Below are 13,400 nucleotides of genomic sequence, written 5' to 3'. Positions count from 1 at the left end.
GCTCCTCTGATGCTGCTTGGCCTGCTGTGTTCATCCAGCTCTACACCTTATTATCTCAGAAGTTTATCGAACTCTTTTTAACCCCGTTTTAGGATAGACACTTCAATATCAATGCAGATTATAACCTAACATTGGCACTCGATCGACAGATGACCATTATGAATATAATTATTGGCTCTCGGTATGGGGCGGCCGCAGGACAATTGTTTCCGGTCGGGTTTTCATGGTGAAATGTGTTTCCGGTCCGGTTGTCATGGTGCGACGTGTTTCCGGTCCGGTTGTCATGGTGCGGTGTGGGCTCCCGGTTCTGAAGAAGGTAGGAGTTTCACTCATTTTTAATCTCCCTTTTGTGGGAGAAGGCCATTTAGCTCATCATGTCTGTACCAACTACCTGAGTATTTTAACTGTGCCATTCTTCTGTCACATTGTTTCTATTGGAATAATCAACTCGTGCACTCCTGAATTTCTCAATTGAACTCTGCCAGGCAGTGCGTTCCAGACCTGAACCACTAGTTGTGTGGAAAAGTTTTTTTTCTCGGCTCACATTTGCTTCTTTGGCAAAGGCCCTCTTGTTTTTGATCCTTTTACGAGTGGGCGAAGTTCCTTCATGTCACATCCCTCACGATTTCTATCAAGTCTCTTCCTTTTCCTCTCTAAGGAAAGCTGTCTCAATAAATAAAGCCTTTCCTCATATCTGAATTAACTCACCCCTGAACAGTTCTTGTAAACCTCTTCTGCTACTCAGTGTGTTCATGACCTTCATATAGCACCCAAAGTGTACGCAGTACTCCAGGTTAGGTCTGACTGGTATCTGATACAGGTGCAGTGTAATCTCCTTGCTCTTGTACTCTATCCCCCATTAAGAAATCTAACATACTGTATGTTTTATTAACAGCTCTCTCTACCTGACCAGCCACCTTTAATGACATATGCACATATACACCCAGGTCTCTGTCGTTCCACATCCTTTGGAATAGTATCCTTTATATTAAAATGTCTCTTCATGTTCTTTGTACCAAAGTGCATCACCTCACATGTCACCATCATCTGCTACCTATCTGCCCAATACACTAATGTATCAATGTCCCTTTGAAATTCTACATTGCCCTTACAGTTTACAACTCTCCCAAGTTTTGCAAACTTTGAAATTGTTTCCCACGCACCAACAACTAAATAATTTCTATCAGAAAGTGCAATATTGATGTGTAAGGAAGTCCACTACAACCTTCCTCCACACTGAAAAATGCCCATTAACTATTATGCTTCTCCTTAATCTCTCTTGCAAATTTGTATTAATGTTGTGACTGTCCCTTTCATTCTATAATCTATAGTGTTCCTCACAGGTCTGTTGTGTGAAATTCTGTCAAATGCCTTTTGCAAGTCAATGTACATTATATTAACAGCATTTTTCCTCATAAAATCTGTTATCTCTTAAAAAGCCCCAGCAAGTTAGTTACACATGATTTTCTCTTTTAAAAAATCCACACTGGCTGTTCCAAATAAACTAATATTTATCCATATTGCCTAGTAATTCTATCCCGCTTTAAAGTTTCTACCTGTTTCCCCACCACTGAAGTTAAGCTGGCTGGTTTGTGATTGCTGTACCTTTTTGAATAAGGGTGTAATGTTTGCAATTTTCCAGTCCTTTGACACCATCCTTGACACGAGGGAAGATTGAAAGATATTTGTCAGGGCCTCTGCAATTTCTGCTCTTGTTTCTTTCAATACCTCAGGTTGCATCAAATCTGGTACTGGTACCTCATCAACTTTGTCTACCAACAGTTTATGTGATACCTACTTAGCAATTTTAAGCTCTTTTGGGGTCTGTATTTCCTCCTTGCTTACCATGGCCTGAGAAGCATCTGTCTTGAAAGTAAAGACAGGTGCATGCTCTTCATTCAGTCCCTCTGCCATGCTTCCTGCCTCTACATGGTCCCTGATCAGCCCAACTTTTCCTTTTACTATTGACCTGCTTTAGAAGACTTTTATTTTGTCTGGTATGTTGATGACAGTCTTTTTTCATAACCCCTCCTTGCTTCTCTCGTTTGCTTTTTCATCTCCCTCTGAAGCTTCTGTATTCAGCTTGGTTCTCACTTGTATTTTCTACCTGACAATTGTCCTGTGTGCACTATTTCTTCTTTAACTTAATTTCTATCTCCTCCATGTCAAGCGAGATTTCATTTTGGTTGCCCTACTGTTCCCACTACCCAAACTACATTCTTTTTGAAGGTAGCCCATTGTTTAGCCACAGTCTTTTCCTGCCAGCATTTGGTTCCTGCCTTTCCAGCCCAGCTCCATTCTTACTCTGTTGAAGATGACTCTCAGCCATTTGATTATTCTTACTCCAAACTGCTCTTTATCATTTTCCACCATTATCCTTAAACTTTTCTATTGGAATTTTTCGAGCCTGTCATTCGTAAAGTTGATCAGGTAGAGCCTCTGAATGTGGTTTATCTGGACTTTCAAAATGCTTTCGGCAAAGTCCCACTTAAGAGACTAATGTGTAAAACTAAAGTGTGTGGGATTGGTGGTAGTGTATTGAGGTGGACAGAAAGTTAGTTAGCAGACAGCAAAGAAAGAACAGGGATAAATGTGGCTGGGACCACAAGGAGGAGGTAAATAAAGCTTTTGTAGCTCAAGGGATCAAGGGATCAAGGGATATTGGAGCAGGGTGGGATTAGGATATTGAACTTGATGGTCAGCCATGATCATATTGAATGGTGGAGCAGTGCTCAAGGGTTTGAATGGTCACTGCTGCTCCTATCTTCTGTGTTTCTATGCTCCCAAAATGTTTCTTCTCTGATACTTGTTCCACTTGGCCCACCTTATTTCCAAAAACAGTGCCTCCTTGCTTGTTGGAGTCGACACATACAGCTGCAGGAAATTCTCTTGAATGCCATCTAAAAATGCTTGCTCCTCACTGTCCTTTACATTTCGCTATCTCAATCTACATCTGAGTAATTAAAATCTCCAATATAACTGCTTTACACCTATCTGTAATGTTTGAGCAGATTTGTTCCTCTACATCTGTCTGACTAGTGGGTGGCCTATCGATTACACTGAACAGTGTTTCCCTTCTCCTTTTATTCTTTCCTAAACAATTCTGATAGTAACCAAGAATATTTAACACTGTTACCACCCTTACTTGAATCTCATCTCTGTTCATGCCACGACATCATAATTCCAAATGTCAATCTTTGCCTGTAACTTGCCAGTGTTACTAATTACCCTCCATGCATTCACATACATGCAGTGTAACTCTAATTTTGACTTCTTACTTTCTGTCTTACTCTGATTGCACGCATTAACTTGCTAATTCCTATTGTGGTGCTATCTGCCTCCCTCATTATTTCATGCAGCCTGATATTACCAGCCTGACATCAATAGTAAAGAAAATGCTGGGGCTCATTATAAAAGATTTAACAGCAGAGGGCTTGGAAAACAGTGACAGGATTAGCAGGAGTTAGCATGGATTAACAAAAGGGAAATCCTGCGTGACAAATCTACAGGAATCCTTTGAGGATACAACAAGTAGAGCTAATAAATGGGAACCATTGGATGTGGTTTACTTGGACTTTCAGAAGGCTTTTGATATGGCCCCCCCTTAAGAGATTATCATGTAGTGAACTGGCTGGCAGACAGGAAACAGAGAGTAGGAATAAACAAGTAATTTTCCAAATGGTAACCAGTGACTAGGGTTTCATTGCAGGGATCTGTGTTTGGAGTCCAGCTATTCACAATATATAATGATGATTTAGATGAGGCAACGAAATATAACAGTTGCACGTTTGCAGCCAGCACAAGTTTGGGTGAGATGGTGAACTGTAAGGAGGATGCAGAGGTGCTTCACTATTTTAGGACAAGTTGACTGAGGAAGCAAATACATGGCAGATGAAGTATGAATTGGATAAATGTGAGGTCATCCACTTTGGTAGCAAAAACAGGAAGGCAAATTATAATCTGAATGGTGACAGATTAGGAAAGGAGAAAGGGCAACGAGACCTGGGGTGTCCTTCTAAATCTGCAGATGCAGCAGGCAGTGAAGAAGGCAAATAGTACATTGGCCTTTATAGCGAAAGGATTCGACAACGGGAGTAGGGATGTCTTGCTGGAATTGTACAGGGCCTTGATGAGACCATACCTGGAGCACTGTGTGCAATTCTGGTCACCTTATTTGAGGAAGGATGTTCCAGCTGTGGAGACAGTGCAGTGAGTGTTCACTAGTCTGATTCCTGAGATGGCAGAACTGACATATGAAGAGAAACTGGATTCGCTAGAATTTTATTCACTGCAATTTAGATGAATGAAGTGGGATCTTGTAGAAATGTATGATATTCTAACAGGACCAGATAGGAAGGATGTTCCTAATGATCACAGTGTCACAGTCTAAGGCTATTTATGGTTGAGATAACGAGAAATTTCTTCACCCATAGAGTGGTGAACCTATGAATTCTTTGTCACAGAAAGCAGTTGAGGACAAAACATTGACTTTTTTTTAAAAGAAGGATATAGATATAGTTGTTAGGGCTAAAGGGATCTTAAGGAAATGGAGGGAAAGTGGGAACAGGATACTGAGTTGGATGATCAGCCATGGTCAAATTGAATGGCAGAGCAGGCTCGAAGGACTGAGTGCATTCCTGACACTTTTTTTTAATGTTTCTGTTGCTTTCTAATACTTTCTCCAGGTTCCCACATCCCTGCTGAATTAGTTAACAGCATGAGCAAAATGTTCCACAGGACCTCGGTTTTAGCTTTGTTCAGATACAGCCCATCAACCAACCTTTTCGATCAGCCCCAGTGTCCTAGGAGTCTAAAGATCTCCTTCCTGCACCATCTTTCCAGCCACAAATTAATCTGTCTTTACTTCCTATTTGAGTACTTGCTTGTGCATAACTGTTGTAATCTAGAGATTTAAGGTCCTCCTTGTTAATTTCAGGAGCTAAGTATAAACATTATGTTGGCAGGACCACATCTCTCTTTTTACCTCTGTCTTTGGTTCCAGTGTAGACCGTGACTTCTGGTTGCTCATCGTACCCCAAAACAATGTCCTGCAGTCATTCTGTGACATTCATGACCATGACTGTAACACCATTCTGGAATCACATTGTAGGCCACAGAAACTCCTATCTGCTCCTGTAACTAAAGGATGCCCTATCAGAACTACTGTCTTGCTCATTGTCTTTTTCTCTTGTACAGCTGGCTGTCCTGTGGTCCTATGGGCTCAGCTCATGTTGCACTCCTTTGAGCAATTCTAGCACTCACCAGTATCTGGAATGTAAAACCAATTTAGGTAGTGGAATCTCTGGGGAATGCTGCAATACGTGCCTGGGACTCTTCGATTGTCTGGTGGTCGCTCATTCTCCATCTGCCTCCTTGCCCCAAAATTGTGGTGTGACCACCTGTTTGAACATGGTATCCACCTAGTTTTCTGCCTCATGGATGCATGTCAACGACTCCAGCTGTCACTTGTGTGCTGAAACTGACAGCTGAAGCCTGTGCTGCTTGTGACCTACACATGGATTCATCTACATCACATGTTAGGCCTTTGCTCTAGGCATTGGAAAGATCCGAGGTTATCACGAGGTCTTGGGACATCTTCCATTGGAGTAGAGGAGATGCAATAAAAAATGTACAGGGTTTGTACAGCATGAATTGGGTAAGACTATTAACAAATTTATTTTCCTGCCTCCCCCTCCAACAAGGATATTGTCTCAGGCTAGAGCAAACTTCTGTCAAATATTTGCTTTTGACTGAAACACGTTGAGCTTAACTTCCATCCACCTAGCATCTCCATCACAAAGATCATATACTTCTCCCTCTGTGACATTATTTGCTTGTTCCTTTCACTCAGCTACCACTGAAACCAACCTGCATGCTTTCACCCCTGTTAAATTTGACTTTGGTTTCTTTTGGTTGGTCTCATGTCTTGAATCTTTTACATCCTGATCCTAAATCACAACAGTGACCTGCTTTGAATACATGAAGCATTTAGGATGCTAAACTTCAGCTCAACCAAAATATCCATTTCCAAACATGCTCAGTATTCACCTCTTTGCCATGCAGAGTTCCATTGGCTTTTGTTTCCTTCAGATTAAATACTAGGATCATTATCTTTAAATCCCTCTTGACCGAGACCCTCCCGATATCTGTCTTTGGTACTACATTTCACATGTGCATTCTGTTTCTTTGAGTCTGGCCTCTTGTGCATTGTGCAATGGCCTCAACATTGTACCTTCAATGATCTATGACCCTAAGCTCTAATTCTGTTTACATTTCGAGTGCTTTCTTAAAATCTACCTCTTTGACCAAAATTTTAACATTCTCTTTGACTTAGTGCCTGTTATCTCCTTGCAGATATGTGAAGCATCTTGGAGCATTTCTTTCTGTGGTAAAATTATCATCTCAATGCAGTAAAATGTAATAATAAAATAGTGCTAAAACTAATACGAATAACACATACTGGTCCAACTGGTCTTGTACACCTCAAAATGGAGTGGCAGTATGATCAGTAAATTCATTAGTTTAAAAAAAAATTATCCCCCTGGAATATAAATGCAATTTGTTACCAAATTGATTGACTGGGAAGTTAAATACATTGTACATTGAGTGGATTATAACACCTAAGAGCAAGGGTATCAACACTTTTCTACCAGACCTTACCAACCAACACCTTTTGTTGCACTTAATTTGGCAGCAGTGTGTTACCTATCCACATATTAATTTGAGGTGGAAACATGTCTGCAATGTGTTTTGCAATTAATGTTTACATTGGTAGCTTTGTATGATGTCAGTTGAAGTATTTCCACAAGTAAATATCAATTTCTTGATTATAAAGGGCATTTTGGTTCATAGAAGCTCTTAATTTGATTGTTTTTATCATATAGACCAGTGCTAAATATTAAAACAAAGATTTGAATAAATTTCAGTCTGTGGAGTATTTATTTGAGAGCCATTGTTTGGTATTTTCTTTGTAATTATTTTATTTTGTAGTATGGCAGCTTTATTGACAATCTCAGAATTTATGTTCGTGGTGGGAGCGGTGGAATGGGACTTCTTCGGCTTGGCGGTGAAGGTGGTAAAGGTGGTGACGTCTGGGTTGTAGCACAAGATGGAGTAACCTTGAAAAAGATCAAGGATAAATATCCAAGTAAACGCTTTGTGGCTGGTGTTGGTGCTAACAGCAGGTATGATGTTTTGTGTGGATATACATAAGCTTTAAGATAAAAGTTGCAAGCTCTGCTCATCTGTCCGTCAGGTGAGTTTCATTGTTTAATTTGTACCCTACTAATTACAATGTACCACTTCTACTGCGTTTCATTCTTACCTTTGTATAAGTTTTGGGCATATTTGTGGTCTGTGATATCATAGAATCCCGACAGTGTGGAAACAGGCTCTTCGGCCCAACAAGTCTGCACTGACCCTCAGAGCATCCCACCCAGACCCATCCCCCTGTTAGCCACCTAATCTACACATCCCTGAACACTATGGGCAATTTAGCATGGCCAATCCACCTAGCCTGCGCATCTTTGGACTGTGGGAGGAAACCGGAGCACCTGGAGGAAACCCACGCAAACATGGGGAGAACGTGCAAACTCCACACAGACAGTCGCCCGAGGGTGGATTCGAACCTGGGTCGCTGGCGCTGTAGCTTACTGGAAAAGTGATTAAAACGTTGAAAATATTATTTCATGTAGCACTTAATGAGAGGCAGCTATTATCTAACAATTGTATTTATATTAAATGTTTTCTTTATCTCTTATGCACTTTACAAAATAGTGTAATATTAATGAAACAAGTTGTATATGAACACAATTTTGACTTTTTCATTCTACGTTCCTGGGCTTCTTTTTAGATTATGAATATAATTCTACCTTGCAACCCTTCACAATCTCTGCTTTGTCCTATCTGACATCAAGCTTGTTGCATGACGATATTGTCATACAGCAAGTGTAGAAACTTCCATCATGTTCATGTCTTGTGCCTTGTAGAGGATATGAAGGGGAGTCACAAGATGAGTTAGTTTTCACAGAATTCTCAGCCTTTGCCCCATTCTTGTAATTAGCGTTTATGCAGCTGGTCCAGTTCACCTTCTGGTCATTGGTGACCCAAGGATGTTGGTCATGTGGAATTTAGAGATGACAATTCTGTTGAATGTCCAGGAAAAATGGTTCAACTCTTGCTTGTCGGTGATGGTTATTACCTGACAATTGTGTAGTGAGAATGTTACATAGTACAAGTTGGCCTAAACTTAAAAGTGGTTCAGATTTTTCTGCATGGACGGATGGCTTGCTTCATTGCCTGAGAAGTTGCAAATGGAATTGAACACTGTACAATCATTAGCAAACATTGCCATGTCTGACCTTATGGTGGAGGGAAGCTCTCTGATGAAACAGCTTTAATGGTTGGTCTGGGACACTGCCCTGAGAAATTACTGCAACAAGGTTCTACAGTGAGATGATTGACACTTGGCAATCAAAACCATCTTCCTTTGTGCGAGGTATGTGTAAAACCGGTGGAGAGATTTTTTTAAAATTCCCATTGTCTTCAATTTGCAAGGGCTTCTAGATGCCATACCAAAGCTGCCTTTGTATTGAGGGCACTCAGTTTCACCTGACCTGTAGAATTAAAGTCTTATGTCCATGTTTGGATCAAGATGTGATGAGGCCAGGAGCTAAATATTCCTGGTAAAAGCCAAACTGAAATTCTATGAGTGGGTCAGTAATGAGCAGCTGCTGCTTGATAGCACTATTGATAACAACTTCCAGCACTGTGGTAATCTTCCAGAGTAGAATGATGGGGCAGTAAATGGCTGAATTTGATTTTGTTCTGCTTTTTTTTTCTGTGGACAGGTTTCTGGTCCTTTTCTGCTTTGTCATGTCAATGCCAATGTTGTAGCTTGACTAGGAGCATGGCTGTTCCATACAGACACTTAGCATTGCAGCTGGGAGATTGTTGGAACATAGCCTTTGCTGTATTTAGTGCAACACTTTGGACTTTTTTTTGCAGTTACTTCTTTGAGTAAAATATGAAAGAGAGCCCTTCAGAGATGTAATGCAGGCTTGCTGTGAACCTCAAAAATAGGTTGTAAATTTCAAGGCAGGAGGAAAAATGTCAGTTTCTGTAAATAGTCTTTTCAACAGATCTATACATGATGAAATGTATTATTTAGATATCAGTGCAGATAAAATGGTTGAAGTAGCTATATTCGATCATTATTTCACCTGCTGGCTCCTTCTTGAAACCAAGTTTCAACTATTGTTATGGAATAGATGTAGTGATGCCATGAATGGCCGGGAGAGTTCAGCTCGATTTAATTCACTGTCATAGAAATTCCAATATAACTTTGCAATTTGTCTTCATTGAAATATATCTTATTTCTATTTCATTCAGTATGTTTGCAGTAATACTCTACAATGATATGAATGCAATGTATTTTTTCAGTTTATGTCAAACAAGACCTGAGCCAGAGGGTCTTAACTTAAATAAGATATCCATTAGATTTGCAGACTTGATGTCTTCAAGGTCACAATGATTGAAAAGAAATTGCATACTTTTGCTTTAACCTTTGGAAACTTGATAACAGTTTCAATTATAATAATGCCGGAAAAGGCAAAGGAAAATAGAGTTGGATGTACAGAAATAATTTTCTTAAAATTTCTGTTTCTTAAAAAAAAGTATAAATATGATAAAATTAAAGTAAAATGAGGAAAATCCTATCTGGAATGCAATGACTGAAAAGACACTCTTGACAAGTGCTAATATACCTTATAAACTGTGTTCCCTCCAAATACAGCACAGCACTAAACATAGAAACATAGAAAATAGGAGCAGAGTGGGCCATTCAGCCCTTTGAGTTTGTTCTACTACTCAGTGTGATTATCTAACTCAGTATCTAGTTCCCACTTTCTCCCCATACTTTTTGATCCCTTTAGCCCTGGGAACTATTTCTAACTCCGTTTTGAAAACTTACAATGCTTTGGCCTGAATTGCTTTCTGTGGCAGGGAATTCCACAGGCTCACAGCTCTTTCAGTGAATAAATTTCTCTTCATTTCAGTCCCAAGTGGCCTAATCCATATCCGTAAACTGTGACTCCTGATTCTGAACTCCCTGATCACCGGGAACATCTTTCCTGTGTTTACCTTATTTTCCTTTTCTTATTCAATCTTTGTCCTCCTTTGCTGAAATCTAAAGCTCCCAATTCTTGGGTCTGCTGCTTTCTTTGGCCAATTTGTATGCCCTTTCCGTGGATCTAGTACTGTACTTAATTTCCCTTTATAGCCATGTTCAGGCCACCTTACCTATTTTATTTTTGTTCCAGACAGGGATAAACAATTGTTGTAGTTCCTCCATACAGACTTTGAATGTTTGCCATTACCCATCTGGCATTGTCCCTTTAATAACGTTTCCCAATTTATCATAGCCAGCTTGCAAATCATACCATCTTAGTTTTCTCTATTTAGATTCAGGGCCCTAGTCTCAGAATCTACTACGTCACTCCATCTTAATAGCAAATTGCTAGATTATCATTATTCCTTTCTGACTACACAGTACTCTGGTTAGGATGGCCTTTTCTCTTGTTGGTTTTTCAACATATTGATTCAGAAAACCATCCCATACACACTCCAGGAATTCCTTCTCTATGGTATTGTTGCTGATTTGGTTTGCACAATCTTTATACAGTAAGCAATTAAAGTTAAGAAAAAAGTATAGTAACCTTTTTGAATAACAAAATACCACATGCTCTAACTTTGCTTTTTTTTCTCTTTATAATTTCCAGCATTCGATCACTTAAGGGAGCAAAGGGAAATGATTGTGAAATTCATGCTCCAGTTGGAATTTCAATCACTAATGATGATGGACAAGTAATAGGTGAGAAATTTTAAAGTTGATCAGACTTGATACCAGCTTTTAAGTGCAAATAATTCTCTTGCTTTATTAAATTATCTTTAACAAACTTCATTGTGTGCTATTTTCTCTGCATTCTGCTACTACAAAACGTTAGTGTAGTTTTAGTTATGTATGCAGTATAAATTATAGTTTGGCTTTAGTCTTATGTCTAATCATAATGGAATCTATTTGTGAATTCCAATACATGAAGAAACACAACACTTATGGAACTTTTCCTAAATCTAAAGAATTTAGGGAAATTAACACTAATGCAGCTACAGCCTTATTTTCTAACTGTTTAAAGACTCTAGGATAAAGTCCATCAGGACCAGGAGATTTATCAACCTGCAGCTCTGTGATTTGCTCAGTACTGCTTCTGTAATGATTATACATTCTCCTGAATTGCAGGTATACAGGATTGTATTTAATATACTGGGTGGTGAATATAGAACAAAATATTTATTTATTTCATCTGCCATTTCTTTATTATCTGCTGTTAACTCACCATTCTCACCCACTTGGGGACCAATACTCACTTTACTTACACTTTTCCTTTTTAAAAACTTATTAAAAACTTTTTATCTGTTTTTATGTTCCTAGGTGGCTTCCTCTCCTGTTCTAATTTATTAGTCCTGATTAACCTTTAGTCATTCTCTGCATTCTTTATATTCTGACCAGTTGAGTCACCTGCCACTCAACGCAGTTATAAGTTTTTCTCTGCAAGCCTGATGTTTTCTTTGACTTATTTAGTTAATTACAAATGGTGGTCTGACACTTGAAATTTTTATTTATTGTAGAAATATACTTACTCTGAGTGTTCTGAAATATCTCTTTAAACATCTACCACTACTTCTTTACAAACCTATCTGCTTGCATAATACCCGAGTTCATTTCTGTTAGCTCAACTTTCATGCTTATGTATTTGCCTTTATTTAAGTTTAAAATATTAGTTTTCAATCTAATCTTCTCCCTTTTCAAATAATATGTAAAATTCAGTCACATCGCTGCTACCTAGAAGTATCCTTATTCTAAAGTCATTAATTCATGCTACCACATTACACAATGTCAAGTTCAGTATTTCTGTCCTGTCCAAAGCAGTCTATGAATGCTTCAGCCAATCTACTATCATTGACCATTTTTTTCCCAAGTTGTGTATAGGTTAAAATCACCTGTGATTATTGCTGTCCCTTTATCACAAGCACCGAATATTTCTTCTTGCATACTATTTGGGGCCTGCAAATCACTTGAACTGGTGACTTCTTTCCCCTATTTATTATCTCCGCCAAAACCAATTGGACATCTGATCTCAACCAAGGTTATTTCTAACTATTGCAGCAGTATGATCTTTGATTAGGAGAGGTAACCCTCTGTCTTTCTTTAGTTTCTTATTCTTTTTGAATATCATTTACTGACAATATTCAGGTCCTAATCCATATCTCTGTAATGTCTGTCAGATCGTATTTATTCTCTTCAGTGTGTATGATCAATTAATTTACTTCGTTATGAATGCTATGCATGTTCAGATACAGAAACTTTACTTTTGTTTCTTTTGTTACCTTTGTAGCATCCAATCTTGATTGCTGGTACATTTTTCGTTTTGTTTTTCTCTCTCTTCTTTCCAGCAATTCCCTGACCTTTATTTCCTGTATTAATATGTTGCTCTCCTGCCTTGACTCTATCTCTACATATGTTACATTTACTCAAGCTTGATTACTCATCCACCCTTTTCTTTTAAGTTTACAGACCTCTCTACTTCTTTAGTTATGTGACTCATGGGAACATCTGTCCGAAGAGGATTCAGGTGTAGATAGTCCTAATGGTGCAGATTTCACTTTGCCCAGTGCTGGTGGGAACAAATGAGAACCCACTCTCCAATACCAGTCCTTGAGCCACTCATCCACTTCTCTGGTTTTGTTCATTCCGTACCAATTTGCACATGGATCGCGTACTAAATTGGAAGTACCTTTGAGGTCTGCTTTAAATTTAGCACCTACCTTCTCATTAACTCAGCAGAACCTCTTTCTCAGTTCTTCCTGTGTTGGTACTGACTAGACAATTACCCCTGGATCTTCTCCTTCCCTTGCAAGTTTTTCTTCAGCCCTGAGCAGATACCCAAACTATGTCAACAAAAATTGAAAGAACTGCGGATGCTGTAAATCAAGAACAAAAACAGAAGTTGCTGGAAAAGCTCAGCAAGTCTGGCAGCATCTGTGAAGAAAAAATCAGAGTTACTGTTTCGGGTCCAGTGACCCTTAGTTCTGAGGAAGGATCACCAGACCCGAAACGTTAACTCTGATTTTTTCTTCACAGATGCTACCACGCCCAAACCTTGTCACCAAGCAGATAACACAGCTGTCTGAACTCATGCTCTTTGCTGCAGTGTCATTCCTCCTCACTATACATTTCCTGAGTCCCACTACTTATTCCTTCTCGAGTAGCCCCCTGTATCATGGGGCCATGTCTAGTTCGACTCTGCACTCCTTCACTCTCATGCAAACAAGCTGAGAAAATG

The 13,400-nt window shown here is 39.2% G+C and overlaps 1 protein-coding gene across 1 annotated transcript; it reads left to right on the top strand.

Annotated features, from left to right (window-relative positions):
- Positions 1-51: 51 nt before the first annotated feature.
- Positions 52-10,870, top strand: LOC125481482 (GTP-binding protein 10-like; the record flags this gene model as incomplete). Its single annotated transcript, XM_048593080.1, has 3 exons — positions 52-316; positions 6,991-7,184; positions 10,779-10,870. Coding segments are annotated over exons 1-3 (379 nt in total), but the record flags the coding sequence as incomplete, so codon positions are not given.
- Positions 10,871-13,400: the final 2,530 nt, after the last annotated feature.

This window comes from Rhincodon typus, unplaced genomic scaffold, assembly GCF_021869965.1.
Source record: "Rhincodon typus isolate 14 unplaced genomic scaffold, sRhiTyp1.1 hic_rhity00002304, whole genome shotgun sequence".
NCBI lineage: Eukaryota > Metazoa > Chordata > Chondrichthyes > Orectolobiformes > Rhincodontidae > Rhincodon > Rhincodon typus.
Note: the sequence above shows the minus strand (reverse complement) of the source record. Positions and strands in the feature narration are given on the sequence as shown.